Here is a 16,092-nt window from a genome sequence, read left to right on the forward strand (position 1 = left end):
TCCTGTGAGATTCCTGACACCCCTCCCCCACCCATCACCTTCACTCAATACCAGGTTGAGATGCAAATGAGGAGACTTCACTCAGGCAAGTCTGCTGGACCAGACGGAGTGAGTCCCCTTGTCCTCAAGGCCTGTGCCCCCCAGCTGTGTGGAGTCTTTCATAAACTGTTTATGCTGAGTCTGAGTCTGCAGAGGGTCCCGGTGATGTGGAAGACATCATGCCTCGTCCCTGTACCAAAGACGCCTCGTCCCAGTGGCCCCCAGGATTACAGGCCCGTGGCACTGACCTCCCACATCATGAAGACCCTGGAAAGGCTCATCCTGGACCAGCTGCGACCCATAGTAAGACCACATCTGGATCCCCTTCAGTTCGCTTATCAGCCTCGTCTCGGAACAGAGGACGCCATCATCTACCTGCTCAATCGTGTCTACACCCATCTGGACCAGCCGGCGAGCACTGTGAGGGTCATGTTTTTTGACTTTTCCAGTGCTTTCAACACCATCAGGCCGACCCTCCTGGGTGATAAGTTAGCAGCGATGCAGGTGGATGCTTCTCTGGTGTCCTGGATTGTTGATTACCTGACAGGAAGACCACAATATGTACGTCTCCCACAGTGTGTGTCTGACAAGGTGATTAGCAACACAGGGGCACCACAGGGGACTGTCCTCTCCCCCTTCCTCTTCACCCTCTACACCACAGACTTCAGCCACTGCACAGAGACCTGCCATCTTCAGAAGTTTTCTGATGACTCTGCGGTGGTTGGATGCATCAGCAGGGATGATGAGACAGAGTACCGGGCTGTGGTCGACTCCTTTGTCACGTGGTGTGAGCAGAATCATCTGCAGCTCAACGTGGCAAAGACCAAGGAACTGATCGTGGACTTCAGGAAGACCAGGAAACACTTGACCCCTGTTTCAATCCAGGGGGTCAGTGTTGACATTGTGGAGGACTATAAATACCTTGGAGTACACATTGACAATAAACTGGACTGGGCTAAAAACACCACAGCACTTTACAGGAAGGGCCAGAGTCGTCTCTATTTTTTGAGGCGACTGAGGTCCTTCAACATCTGCCAGAAAATGCTGAGGATTTTCTATGAGTCTGTTGTGGCCAGTGCGATCCTCTATGCTGTTGCATGCTGGGGGAGCAGGCTGAGGGTCGCAGATGCCAACAGACTTAATAAACTGATCCGTAAGGCCAGCAATGTTGTGGGGATGGAGCTGGACTCCCTCAAGGTGGTGTCGGAGAGGCGGATGCTGTCCAAGATAAAGACAATGTTGGATAACACCTCCCACCCACTCCATGACATGTTGGTCAGTCACAGGAGCTCGTTCAGTGAGAGACTGAGATTACCGAAAAGCACCACTGAACGACACAGGAAATCATTCCTGCCTGTGGCCATCTCCCTGTACAACGCATCCACTTAACACACTGTTTGCTGCTACAACTACACATGTTTCTTTTCCAAATATTTATTTATAAGTGACTTATGTATGTATGTATGTATGTATATATATGTATATATTGTACTATTCTTAGTTAGCGTATTGTCTGTCTTGTCTTAATGTTGGTTTAAAATGGAGCACTGTAACAAAAAATAATTTCCCCCAGGGATCAATAAAGTATTCTGATTCTGATTCTGATTCTGAAGGTGAAAAATGGCAAAATGGAACTAAAGATAATCTAAGCTGGGAAAAACTAAACTACTAAACAGCAAATATGAACACAAACATGAAGGAGGGTGAGCAGAGGCATATCAAGGTGGATGGCAGGGAAAACACACGGAGAATACACAGTTAAATCACAGATAGACCAGCGACTAGTACACAAGTAGAAACAACTTAAATACACACAGGAGAACACAGGGAGATTACACACAGGTGGGGAACACAGAAGGAAGTAACTGACAAGACGAGACAGGAGAAGCAAAACTGAATACACTCACATGACACACAGAACTTCACTGTAAAACAGGAAACAAGAAACAGAAAAAATGACGCTGACTTGACGCTGAACTAAACCGTTAAACAGAATAAACTGAAACATAGAAAATAATATTCAAAACAGGATAACAAAAGAATCAGAACATAAATCATAATACAGAAGAATACCAAAACATAAGAAACTGAAAATGCTGGGTCAAAATGAACCACAACCCTGACAAGTTCATACTCAAATTTTAAAAAACAAAACACTACTGCTATTCTGGTATACCTGTATGCTAAAAATACACTGCACACAAAATATTTCATAGTTCAGCAATACTGATCAATCTAATAAACCTTTTTCCCAAAGGAAAAAATACGTTAAATACCAGCTTACCTCTGGCGTCCAGGGCATAATTGGCCGCTTTTGACGACTTTTGATTTTACCTCTATGTTTCACCTTCAAAAACTGTTTATGTTGCTTTATTTGGTATCATTATTTTCAGCACAACCTCTAAGATCTGAAATGTGAGTTATTTTTTCGTTTTGACATACTATATTTACACAATTAAAATGTAAATTTAGACAAAAAATTAAAATCCAAGTAGAAAACAAGTTATATTTTTTACAGTAAAAACCACAAACATGTTTAACGAAGCATTTTCATAACTTATAATGCAAATAGAAATTGTACATTTCTAAAAAGTTATGCACACGTTTTACAAACAACAAAGTTATATGGAACTATTTACCTAAAAATGCAGCCAAGGCCTCAGGCGTTTTTTATATAACCATTTAAATCTATTTACAGAACAATCAGGTGTTCTGCATCAAATAAGAAGGCACAAAAATTACTTGTGCCACTCCAAAAAAAATGTTTCTGTCCACTATAAGACAGAGGAGAACACCACTGGCCTAAACCCTGCAGGTCTGTCAACAGGAGCTGTATCAGTCCAGTTTTACATGTGGAGACAGCATTTACACTGGAATTTGCCTTTAGTGGCTTTTTTTGGAGCAAATGTGACATCCATCAGTGTAACTGACACACAAAACAAAACAATGACTACACCACACACTAACTATAGCCTCGCTAAATGTCACTAATGTCTCACAAAAACTCGCTTTCACTCTTTCTTTCTTTCTTTCTTTCTTTTGCTCGCCCGCTTTCTCTCGTGGCATCTGCTGCAGTCGTTTTGCTGCTTGTTTCCTCTTTGTGGTGCAAAGTGGGCGATAAACAAACAAGAGAGACGGACTTGTGACAGAAAAGCCGATCATTGATCATTTTCATGACTGAAGTAGCAGCAGGAGAGAGAGAGGCAGTCGCTCCATATATCGGTTGTTAAGCTTAACATGGAAATGCTTTACAAACATTCAGAGATGAACTTACACACTTGCTTTACTTCTCAGGGATAGCTATCTCGGAGATGAAATGCCGGTTTGGAAGCACGTAGCGAGGCTCCAAGTGCTCAACCAGACCGCTGACAGGCCTCGCACGCCACAGCCGCTCTATCACGTGACGCATACTGCTCCGACGTGCTACGGTTATGAGCTGAGTTACGCCATGTCACAAGTTTTGTGAGGTGCTTTCCTGATATTTAATTAATCAGATTACATGTTTTATTTCTCTCCAATATCCGATCCAGTAATTTAGGTCATTATCGGACCGATACCGATACGTAAAATCTGATCGGTCCATCCCTACTTTCTACATTGTAGATGCATACTAAAGATATCAAATACATGAAGCAAGGTATATGGAATTATAGAAAAGATATCCATCCATCCACCCATGCATACATTTTCTTGTGCTTATCCTTGTTATGATTGGGGGGGGGGGGGAGCAAAGGGTGGCTATTTTGAAGAATAAAACATGTTTTGAATAATTTCACACTTTTTTGTTTACTAGATAATTCCATATGTGTTCATTCATAGTTTTGTTAAAAACCTAATAATAGTTCAAAACCTGCTAACACTAGCAGCACGCTAGTGTTAGCAGGTTTTGAACTATTATTAGGTTTGTGCTCACATTGGCTCAGCTTGTATTCAGCAGTTTCAGTCTAAAGCACAAGACAGCTAAGGCTGATGGTAATTTAAGTATTTTGGTAGGTAATTGTACCAGTTAATAATTTGCATAAGGACATATCTGCATATTTCATCATCCCTTCTTTTTCATTTTAGCATTTTTAGATGTACACATGTATATGTATACATATAACCACTAGCACTGCTGTTATATTTATTATGGATGTTGCTGCTATTTTGTTTTCCACACGGTCATCCAAATGTTAAAACTCTGGTCTCTGGCTCTGTCTTCTCTCCCACTGTGACAGCACGTGTCCTGTTTATCAAACATTATCTCATACCTGCATTTGTATTTACGCTGTGCTTCTTTCTTCACTTGTAATTAGTGTGCTACAGGATAGGACTGGCTTTGCTTGGGGCCATGAATCAGATTCAGGAAGGTGTGGAACAGGTTTAAAGAGCGCTAACAATGTCAACTCGTGTTCAGACCTGACAGAGCTGCGTTCCCTCAACAGCATAAAGGTAGGAAGAGAATCTTTTGTGGTTTAGAGATTCAAGAACAAAAAGGATCAAAGATTATATATATTTTAGCTTTGAGTGGTTTTAAATTTAAGTACAATTAAGTAATTGAAAAGTGTGTTTACTGAGGAGCTTCTCGTGTATGTTTGTAAAACCTTGAGTTTGTCTTAAGTGAAAATGATTTGCTATACTGTGATCAACTTTAGTCATTCAGATACTGTGACTGCAAATGTTCTTGATAATAAGGACTATTTTGAAAGTTAAAAACTGCCTTCTTCAATCTCTTCTCTTGTGAACTGACCAGTCTGTCAACATTTCCTTCCTGTTTTGACTACACAGCTCTCTGGCTCTTTGAAAACCTGTTGTATAATCCTGACATCAAGTCACTCTGCTGTCAGAATATTTGAAATGATAAGTGTGGTTGTAGATCAGGGTCCTGGTGTCTTTATTTATACAACAGCTTCAGTTACAGCTGAGTTACTGAGAACAGCCTGCCTGAACTTTACTATTCAGGTGCTCACTGCCCAAACTGTATTTCTAATTAAATAAATTAATTATAATTTGAGGGAAACAAAATGGTAGTTCAGTGAGATTATCAGTCTGTGGAACATTTTCATTCTTCTTAAGAATTTTCCGGTAAGGAATCTACGGTATTACTCAAGAGTGGTAACGCCCTTCCAGGGAATATTTTTTTTAACTGAAGTTTATGTCTGACAGTCTGCTGACACCAATGAATGTTAGGTTGAAAGGTGAGTGAGAGCAGTTTTTCAGTCTCAGTTTGTTTGTGATTACGTTCGATATCTCAGTGAGATCTGAAAAAGGTAAACACATTTTATTTGCTGTAAGTTAAAATGGCAATACGCTAAACATAAATATAGTCAGTGCTGTTTAAATCACCTGAGTTTATTTGCTTTTTACTTTTACTTTTATTTATCAAGCAATATCTCTAGATAGTTACTGCTATGTTAGCTACTAATATTTTATATTTAATCTTGATCATTAAGGATACTCACAATGTGGTTTAAGAAGCATATTAGTCATATTTAATAATAATAAGTCATATTTTATAGTCCGTAAAATAACCTTGCTGTCCTGAATTGCTTTACTGAATTGTTGTTTTATCAATGTCTAAAGTGGAAAGTACCAAAAGTCACAGCAGCTAGTACCAGAAACAGAACAGAGTGATTTCAAGATCATCAAAAGCACTGAAAGTACAGGGTATTACTCACAATCGTTCTCCACCAAACATAAATATTTACTGGCTTGTATTACAATTACTCACGCTTATATCATATAACTAAACATTGTAGTTGTCACCAAACCTGAATATACTACAGAATATACTCCTTGTTATCAATTCTATCATTCTTTGTTTTGTGAGTAAAATGACCCTCCCCTCACTCTAAGGCTCTCACAGCATCTCCTAGATGGCGTACTCCACCAGCACCCTTGCAGAGGGCTGTTTTGGGAAAGTGTACAAGGAGAAGTACAATGATACCTGGGCTGCTATTAAGAAAGTTCCTCAGCATCTCATCAGCTGGAAGGATCTGGAGAGAGAGAGTGAAGTGTACAAGTAAGCATATTAAGCATGGTTAATATTTTCAAAGACAAAAACAGCAATATGACATTATTACAAAACATAGTTGTATAAAATATATGGCAGACGGTGTAATTGCTGACAGACATTTAATACTTTTTTGCTTGCTTTTAACTAAATGTAACTGTTTATATGCTTTTTATTGCTAAACAGAGAAAACTATCATTCTGCATGTTTTTTATAGGCAAAAAGCATGTTCTTTATGCATTAACAGTCACATCACTGATAATTGATTTAAAGCTGGTTACATGGGTCCCCAGTAAGTATTTATTTCATACCTTCTATTTACTACATATTAGCATTGTCATTTCTGGGCTATAACCAAAGAGCATCATGGTGTAAACCATAATATTAAAAAATGTGAATTGCACAAACACCTACTGGCCAAGACTTGTCGGCCTTCTACACTCAGAACTGCCTTAAACTCTCTCCACAAAGTGCTTGAAACATTGCTCAGAGATTTTTGTTGATATTGGCATCATAGCTTCACACATGTGCTGCAGATCTGTACTTGTATGATCAAAATCTCCTTTTGCACCACAACCTTGAGGTGCTTTGAGAAAAAAACTGAGTTCTGGTCATTCTTTAGATCATTATAAAGGTATCTATCTATCTATCTATCTATCTATCTATCTATCTATTAGGGGTGCAACGATACACAAAATTCACGGTTTGGTTCGATACTTTGGTGTCACGGTTCGATATTTTTTCGATACAAAAAAATGTTCATGCATTTTTAATTTGTCATTTATTAAAATTATAAATATATATTTTAACTCAAAAGTACAGTTTTTAAATTTAACCCTAACCCTTGTGCGTGTTTTTTATTTTGACAGCGAATGCGCACCTGCGGACCACTTACCAGCCCTGGTTATTTAGCTCGTCATATTGCAGCCACAGAAATTCTTTTGTCCATGAAACCATAAAGCTGCACTTTCTTTTTGCCTTATAGTCTGATTTGTCATAACTTCTCCGTTTTGTGGTAAGCTTTTCTTTGGCTGTCACTTCTTCACCCTGACCTGTCTTATTTGGCTCAGCAGAACTAAAATATATATACTGCTGCTTTTACACACGCACTCACATAAGCTCAGCGATTCTCTGCGCGATCAACCTCTCACATGTTTAAGCTGCGGGAGATTTCACTTGTCATGTTTGCATAGTAAGCTAACAATTAATAAGATGATGTCAGAGGAATTGGTGCACAAATTATCATCACTCACAGATCAGTGCTGTCGCTCTCTATACACAGTTCGCGCGATTGCAAAGTGAAAGCAAAAAAACAAGCGCAAATTCAAACGCGATTTCAATATGTCACATATTGACAGTTTCTCACCGATGCCAATGACATAATTACCCAGCTACATTTCTGAAAGAATGCAAAAGCATTGACATATATTATTCCTTCCTACAATAGCCCGACAGGCAGGGCAGAGATAGATTTTGGTAGCCCGACTGAAAAAATCGCTAGCCCCGGGACGTCGGGCTAGCGATATTGCGAGCCCTGTATCTGATTGAGGAATCACTCATCTTTGGAAAAGAGAGTTTATTACAGAGAAATGTCTCTTTCCAAAATAAAAGCTATACTATCCGCTTCTTCTGGGCTATATTCTCAGCAGCATATTAAACATATAAGGAGAATCATGTGCTAACAGCTGTCTAAATGACTCGGCTACAGTTAGTAGCATGGTTGCTTGTTTTTTTTCTGCTTCCACTTGTCTTTGCACTAGGATGATGTCGGCGTAAATGTGCAGTCATATTCGTTGTGTTCCCACTAGTGCTTTCAGGTTAATCTCGTTGAAATTACCTTAAAGCCACAACACGGCAAATCTCCGTTAACGAGCTACCACCGATCGCCCCGTGCATGGGGCTAGACGGCCAACACGTTAACGAGCTAACTGCGCTAACACACTAGCTCCCACCCATGTAATTGAGCATTGCATGGCACATCCAACATACTGTTTTACTTTAGTCCATGACTCGCTTACCTTCAGGGTCATACGTCACATGAAAACCAAAATAATTCCAAACGCCAGATCTGAATGAGGGTGGGGGAGGTCCATGTTGCAAGGAGAGCTTAACTTCTGTCTCGCTAGCTTGCCCTGCGCTCTTCCTTCTGACGATGCTGTCTGTGTTGAGCGCTCAGTGAATCTGCGTTCGACTACTCCGCCTAGGCTGCACTGTCGAGCCTAGGCGGAGCAGTCGAACGCAGATTCACTGAGCGCTCAACACAGACAGCATCGTCAGAAGGAAAGTTGATAAAATAAATTACAAATTTTGTATTGTTCGATACATATGCGTACCGAACCAAAAGCACTGTATCGAACGGTTCAATATCAATACGAATATCGTTGCACCCCTATCTATCTATCTATCTATCTATCTATCTATCTATCTATCTATCTATCTATCTATCTATCTACCTACCTACCTACCTACCTACCTACCTACCTACCTACCTACCTACCTACCTACCTACCTACCTACCTACCTAGGCAGTATTATGAGGTTTGTTCTTGTTACTGTAAAAGGGAGTTTTCCCTTCCCACTCTTGCCAGGTACTTATTCAAAGCAAGCTCATGGTTTGAATTTCTGTTGCCTACCTGCCAGCTTGAACCATTTTCCTTAGGCCTCTGATATCAACAAGGCATTTAAAGAAGGGGTAGATCAGCAGTTTCTGAAACACTGCCATCAACCAACCACCCCATTTTCAAATGTACTTTAATCAACTTTCTTCTCTATTCTGATGCTCTGTTTTATCTTCATCAGGTGGTCTTGACTATGTGTTAATTAACTGCTAAAAAATTAAAGTAATACTATTTAATAAGAGTACAGCATAAAGTCAATTAAACGTCTGGGGTATTGATATGGCCAGTTAAGTAGCAGAGGTTGTTGTTAATCAGTTTCAGCTGCTGTAGTATTAATGACATTAACAACAGCTTTACTAGAGGAGCAACAATGAGATAACACCCAAATCAGGAGTGTTTTTACAGGTGGAAGACACTGACATCTTTTTCCTCTTTAGCATTATTGACCAATTTTTCTTTCACAAGTTTTGCATTTAGCTAGGGTCAGTGTCACTACTGGTAGCATGAGCACTGCCAGAGTCCTACAAAATGATCTTCAGCAGGCCACTGATGTGAATGTCTCTGATTAATCAATCTGATCAATACAACTAGAAAAAGACTTCATGAGAGTGGCCTGAAGGCCTGACTCATCTAGTGGCCTCTGAATCAAAACCTGAATGTTTGCACATAATTCCCTCACCTGATGCTAGATGATCCAGGTGGTTTTGAATGTTTTAGAAAAAGAAAACGCCCAGTTTATTTTGTTTTGATTTTGTCAAAATCTTCTTTTCTCCATGACTTGTTACCATTGATCTGCAGCAAGTCAAAACATCCCAACATAGTGAGGCTTCTGGGCAAAATAATTCTTAAAGATGGAAAATGGATCATTCCACTAGAGTTTGTCTTCGGAGAGGACTTGGAGACCACCATCTTCAAGGCGTCAAAGTCTAAAATATCGGTGAGGTTACTAGAAAAAAGACAAAAGAAATGAAAGTTGAAATTAAGAAAAATTGTTTGCATGGTTTGCAGGTCACCACTGCCCTTTGACTCACTCCTTTGCTTTGCTGTGTGTTTTGTGTAGGGTATAAACCAAGAACAATTGCTGTTGTAATATTACCTATTATCTTCTGTTGTGTAACATTTTATGTATTTTAGCATGCAATTGCCTAATTTATTTCACACTTTAATAAGTAGTTTAAAGATTTCCAACTCAGGTAAGCATGAAAGTCAATGTGACCCTGGTCGTCCTAAAATTGGTCTCATATTTATTTTTACCACACAGATGACTCCAGCTAATAAAGGCACAATCATTGTCGGCATGTGTGAAGGGCTGCTTCATCTACACTCCAGAGACATTGTCCATCAAGATCTCAAGCCTGAAAACATTATGGTGAGTGGAAATTTAGATTTCTTTATCACAATGTTTCTTTTTAACATGCAGATTTGAGCATATGTCGACTCTGAATAAGTCTTATCCCTCTGGTAGGTAAAGAAGTTTTTGTCATTTGTTTGTTTTTTTCTTTTTTATTTGCAATGTCAAAGTCAACTTACGCAAGCTTTGGTTGTCTCAGAGATTAAGTAATGTAGGGCAAAGCACATGCGTCTGTCACAGTGAAACTACGAATGGTTCGTTACGCATATACTTGTCTCAAAACTTTAAAGACATACGTGTGGCTGGTATCATAAAACTGATCATGGCAAAAAAACACCATCCCATATTCTTTGTCGCTTTTCAAAATCACAAGATTACAAAATGCTTTAACAACAAAACAAGCATCTGAAAAGACAGTCAGCTAAAGATCAACAGAACCAGATAAAAATAATAAAAAAAATCAATAAATAGAAAAGCTAGTAATTCTGTGCAGACTCTTCAGAGAAACTATCTCTGAGCAGAAGCTGGTTGCACATTATCCACCGTATAAAGCTGTATGAGGTGTATTTTTTTTTAGTCAATATTTAATGTTTGCTGAACAATGTTTGTTCTTTAGGTGGAGCATAACACGAACAGAGCAGTAATTATTGATCTGGGACTGGCCAAGTTCTTCAGACGTGGTCTAAACTCTGCAATGGACATGGGGAACGAGGCTTACTCGGCTCCTGAGGTGCTGCAGAGGGGTAGCCAGAGAGATCAGCGTTCAGACGTCTGGGCCATGGGAAAAATCATAGCTGAGCTCTGTGCCCGGATTCGTCTGTACACACCCAGCGTCTGTCCTGACAAAATCAAGGATGTTTTAAAGGACCAACCATACTGCCCTGCTGTGTGTAGGATGGTGGACCAGAATCCATCTCTGAGGGCCTCTATGGGCGGGGTCATTAGTGATATTCGAAGAGCTGCAGGAATGGGCATTGTCACCAACACACCCATTCAAAAAGATCATCTTAAACCACCTACACCTCACTTTAATGCCAGAAACCAGTCCCCATCACCTCCGAACAGAGATGCACATCTGCCAATCAGGGACCCATCACCAATCAATCGAGCTGCATCTCCGCTAATCAGGGACTTATTGCCGATAAACCGAGGTGTTTCTCCACTTAACAGGGATCCATCACCGTTAAACAAGTTTGACATACATCAGTCACCTATGAATAAGCCTACAGGGCGGATATTTGAACGTTCTCCTAGACCAGAGATAAAACCTTTGCCTCGGACTGGAGTGCACCTTCCTCCTTCCCCACAGAGGCAAGAGGACAAGAACAAAAATCACGATCTGGTGCCGAAAGGTGGATCAGAACTCGCACAGGACCTCAGGAAAATGAAGTTGTTACACGAAGCTGCCAAGGATCTTCCCTGCAACCTGCCAACGACAGGGAGGGTGGTGGTGCGGCGTTTTGAGGAGAAAAACGGGGAAATGGGTTCATGGGAGCAGACCGAGGTGGTGACTCGTGATGGAAAGATAGTCAAGTTTGATGATGTCAAGTTTAACAGCAAATGAGAGTATCTGGGAGAGTTACAAAATAGTTGTATGTTCACTCAGCTTAAAGAGTAGACTGAGTTTAGGTGCAGTAGACATTGCATGGTATGTAACAGGATATAAATTTTTTTTAAGGAATTGATTAGTTTTGAGTTATTTCCAAATTAAAACTTTCCATTAGCGTATGCTTAGTTCCAAATTTATTTTTAAAAATATCAATTTCAAGTGCAAACCTAGATGTTGTGGATTTTGGTATGCATTATGCTCACTGTAAGCTCTGTGAGTGAGACTTGTAATGAGATTATCTCCAATTGAAAAACTGATAGTTATATATATATTTTCTGTTGGCTAAAATGTGCAATGGTGATTACATATGAAATGTGTTTTGATAGTTTTGGTTAAATAAATGACTGTGAGAAATTAAGGGCAGGGAATGTGGGTGTGGTATACAGAATGGGTCTGTGGTGTATTGTCTGCTTAATATGTCTGCTGTTTTTTTAACTAGTGATCTAATCTTTAAGCTGTACTGTGCATCAGAGTCTCCTGTGTCTGATAGTCGTTTTTTTTTAATGACTGTAAAGTAAGACAAATAAATCCAGCAATCTTTATCTTTGAGTTGCTGGAACCAACAAGTGATTTGTTGCTGGGTTGATTTGATGCTATTGTGTGGCAGAAGTTCTTGCTACACTGCTCTTTACACTTCAAAGTGAACAAAGGTGATGTGTTAGTCCACACCCCATTTACAAGAACAAGAAGAACCTGTTTTATTTTTTTTGTAATTACTCTTGCAGTAATAAAGTACATCTTCCAATCTCATGTAGTTGTACACATCAGCATTAAAGTTGCTTTTATTGTTTATATGTGCTCTTAGCAGTCTGTGTGGATTTTTTTTCACGGCCTGAAGGGGAAAGCTCTGAGTTGAGACTGATTTACTGTCACTGGTGGGACCATTTCACATTTGGCTTCCTCCTTGAAACCGTGGCACTGTTTAGATGACCACCTGTAAAGGATCAGTGATTTGAGGTTTCTACATGAATATAAACTTAGGTCAACAACTGCCATTTGGTTTCAGTTGTTTCTACATCTGTTAACACTGCAGTCCATCTTAGCCACATGGATCAAGGAAGTGGGTTGTGTGGTTTCCTTGTAAAGCTGAGCAACTGACAACTTTTATTTATGTAGAATGTCATGTGAATTAGCAATGCTTCGTAAAGAATTACACAAGTGGTATTAAGTCCTGGTTCTGTAAGTCGTGTGTTTTTAAATATGGCATTAAATATATATTTGTATTGTTGCCTCTTAGCTCCATTTGAGATAATGATGTGGTGCAAGATGTGGGTGAGTTAAACAAAGTTAGGTTTGGTATTATTATCACATTTATTATAATTTTAAGATTTTCTGTTATCTCACTTCAAATGTAATTTTTTTCACAAGCACACCACAGACTGGATTAGTATGGACATGCACTCTGTATCGGTGACTGCTTTTGGCAGCCACATGAGGTTATAGTATGCCCTCTTTTGGATATTTGGATAAGTGCATTTGTCTGTTTTAGTAGTAACCGATGACAGTGAGAGACAGTTTATGATTTTTGACTATAAGGTGATTGTGTCTTACTATTTTCAATTAAAATAATCATTGCATGTCTTAAAGTACATAATACTGCCTATAAAATATTTTCAGATAGAAATGTGATGCAAATACAATCCACTCTAGAGACACGATGTTCGCCTTGTAATCGGAAGGTTGACGGTTCGAGCCCCGGCTTGGACAGTCTCGGTCGTTGTGTCCTTGGGCAAGACACTTCACCTGCTGGTGGTGGTCAGAGGGCCCGGTGGCGCCAGTGTCCGGCAGCCTCGCCTCTTCAGAATATTCTTCTAAAATTATTTTGGGTTACCAGAAACAGGCTTTTGGTAGTTTATGGCACTTTGTATTTAAATTTGACCATTTACATTACGCACTGTCAACACAATATTGTCTGTATTTTGTCCATGAGGATAGATCACAAATCCCCTCACAGTGCTTTTCTTTTAACACAACAGTGAGTCTAATGGCCTCTGCAGAAACCAGATCTCAATCAAATAGAGCATCTTTGAGATGTGATAGAATGGGACACGCAACAAATTTCCACTGTTATATGCTATCATGTCAATATAGATCAAAATCTCTACAAAAGGTTTCCAGCACATTGTTGAATCTATGGCATGAAAAATTAAGGCGGTTCTGAAGGTAAAAGGGGATCCAATACAGGTACTAGCAAGGTGTACCTAATAAAGTGGCCCATTCAATTTAGTTCAGTTTTATTTATTTAATGCCAAATCACAACAATAGTCAACTTAAAGCCCCAACAATCCCTCTATGAGCACGCAGTTGGATACAGCGGGAAAGAAAAACTCTTTGTTTTGTTATGTTTTGTGTCTTTTCAGCCAAGAGAGCTGAAGTAAAACAGCAGCAACAGCTAAACTAGGTGTAGCTAAGAAAGCTAATCATTCTTGTCTGCTTCTTGTCTGAAGCTCTTTCAAGCTAGGACACTTTCCCCACAAAGAATAAAATGGTGCAATGCTAGAAATGGTTTAGAAATACAGGAGAAACTTGTTAGTGGTAAATTAAGCCATAATAGAATAGAATAGAATAGAATAGAATAGAATAACCTTTTAAGGTAGCTGGACTGAGGTGAAATTTTAGCCTCTGCCTATTATCACATGGTTATTTCAATTATGTCACGCCTTTAGATGCTTGAGTTATACAAGTTCCATAAATGTGATGTTGCAATTTAAAATAATTGATACATTTACATTGATTTGATTCATTCGTCAGCCTGAAGTTGTTTACATGTTTAAATGTCTACAGTACTAAACATCAGCATTCAGGAAAGGTGTGATGCGTGCTTATTTACACTTCACAGTCTCTTTCCTTTGTAAAACCCCAGGATCAACTGTACCGCCACTATATTGAAGTCGTGTTCAGGTGATTTTATCCCGTCTTTTATCGTGTTTCTCAAGACTTCCATCCCCCGGCTGGATTTTTTCACGCTGCATGACAAGCAGTGAGCTCTTTAATAAAACAGCAGATTCATTTCTTTTAAAGCAAAAGCTTGCTTGTCCATCGTGTTGCATCATCTTCAAAAGCAGCGTTCAACAAGGCCGCTCCACTCACTCAGTCAGCTGTGTAACCATTGCCGGGTCGGCTGTGTGATAGGGCTGATGGGTAACGAGGGGGAGAATCATAGGTCTTGGTGTGACAGATAAATACCTTTATGCTTGGGTTCATGCATTTTGAAAATTTTCCCCTGGGTAATTCGCACACACATCCACATCCAAACTTCCCACATGGACATAGTAACAAAGCCAATTACCTAACTTCACATGCACACATTGTTAAAAATAGCCTTTAGCACGCAGACACACATATATACAAATCCAGTACCCAAGACAGAGTTTCCTTGTTTTCAGGTTTTAATAGTTCTTACAAAGAAAGAAGCATAAAAAATTTATTACAATTTTTCATTTGGATGGCATGGTAGCAAGTTCCCATTCTTCCACAGCTCAACACAGTTCACAGTGAACACACTCCTCTGGTGCCACTGACATCAGATAACAAGAAAGTGCAGAGAAAATGGAGAGAAAAGATGGTTTATCAGCTGAAGTTGCTCCAAGTTGCTAAATTCATCAAAAAAATAACATATAACCACACTTGCTTGCAAGTATATCAAGAACTGGATTTGGATGCTGAATTATATTTCATCTGAAGAAAGTTTTGGTCAATATTATCATTTGACATTAAGAAGCATTATTTAAATGAGTACAACATAGAAAGTACTCATTGATACACTGAACATATGCATCCAGTTTGTTGTGTTATACAACACCTGAAAAAGAGCTGTTTCAGATGACACTGGACAAGCAAACGTCATGTAGCTAGCATACAAAATATATTATTACATCTTTTTGATTGGGGCGACCGTGGCTCAGGGGGTTGGGAAGCGCATCTGTAACCGGAAGGTCGGCGGTCGATCCCCGGGCTCTCTGTCCTGGTCGTTGTGTCCTTGGGCAAGACACTTTACCCTACCGCCTACTGGTGTTGGCCAGAGGGGCCGATGGCGCGATATGGCAGCCTCGCTTCTGTCAGTCTGCCCCAGGGCAGCTGTGGCTACAACCGTAGCTTGCCTCCACCAGTGTGTGAATGAATAGTGGCATTGTAAAGCGCTTTGGGTGCCTTGAAAAGCGCTATATAAATCCAATCCATTATTATTCAGCAGTTTTACATCATTTGAAATTATTATTATTCTTTTTTTTCTTTGTAACTTTGACCTTTGCTTCTATAGAGACAAAATCTACATAAATCTTGCCCCTAGAGGGAAACAATCAAATGCTCTACACTGACTTTGTGCTGTTAATGCCTTTTTGTTATCTCTCAGTGCTAGCTAAACGCTGCAGTGTGGTGAAATGCAAAATTATTATAGCTTACTAAGCTGAACTACAAAATAAACTAGATCTTTAGTTTAGTGTCAGTAAACCATAATTACTTTAATTTACTAAAATAAAAATAA

The 16,092-nt window shown here is 39.5% G+C and overlaps 1 protein-coding gene across 3 annotated transcripts in view; it reads left to right on the plus strand.

The window, feature by feature from the left end:
- Window positions 1-12,138, plus strand: part of LOC308405049 (uncharacterized protein) — a 21,076-nt gene extending 8,938 nt beyond the window's left edge. Inside the window, exons 2-7 of one of the 3 annotated variants that reach the window (XM_080895449.1) lie at window positions 3,334-3,506; window positions 4,335-4,470; window positions 5,885-6,040; window positions 9,448-9,586; window positions 9,911-10,018; window positions 10,617-12,138. In XM_080895449.1, the coding sequence (XP_080751575.1) occupies window positions 5,895-6,040; window positions 9,448-9,586; window positions 9,911-10,018; window positions 10,617-11,564 (1,341 nt within the window). In that variant the 5' untranslated portion in view covers window positions 3,334-3,506; window positions 4,335-4,470; window positions 5,885-5,894 and the 3' untranslated portion in view covers window positions 11,565-12,138. Of the gene's footprint in view, window positions 1-3,333; window positions 3,507-4,334; window positions 4,471-5,874; window positions 6,041-9,447; window positions 9,587-9,910; window positions 10,019-10,616 lie in introns of all 3 variants that reach the window. The other 2 variants (XM_080895450.1, XM_080895448.1) reach the window with 2 other exon arrangements.
- Window positions 12,139-16,092: the final 3,954 nt, after the last annotated feature.

Source organism: Rhamphochromis sp. 'chilingali', assembly GCF_963969265.1.
Source record: "Rhamphochromis sp. 'chilingali' genome assembly, chromosome: 11".
NCBI lineage: Eukaryota > Metazoa > Chordata > Actinopteri > Cichliformes > Cichlidae > Rhamphochromis > Rhamphochromis sp. 'chilingali'.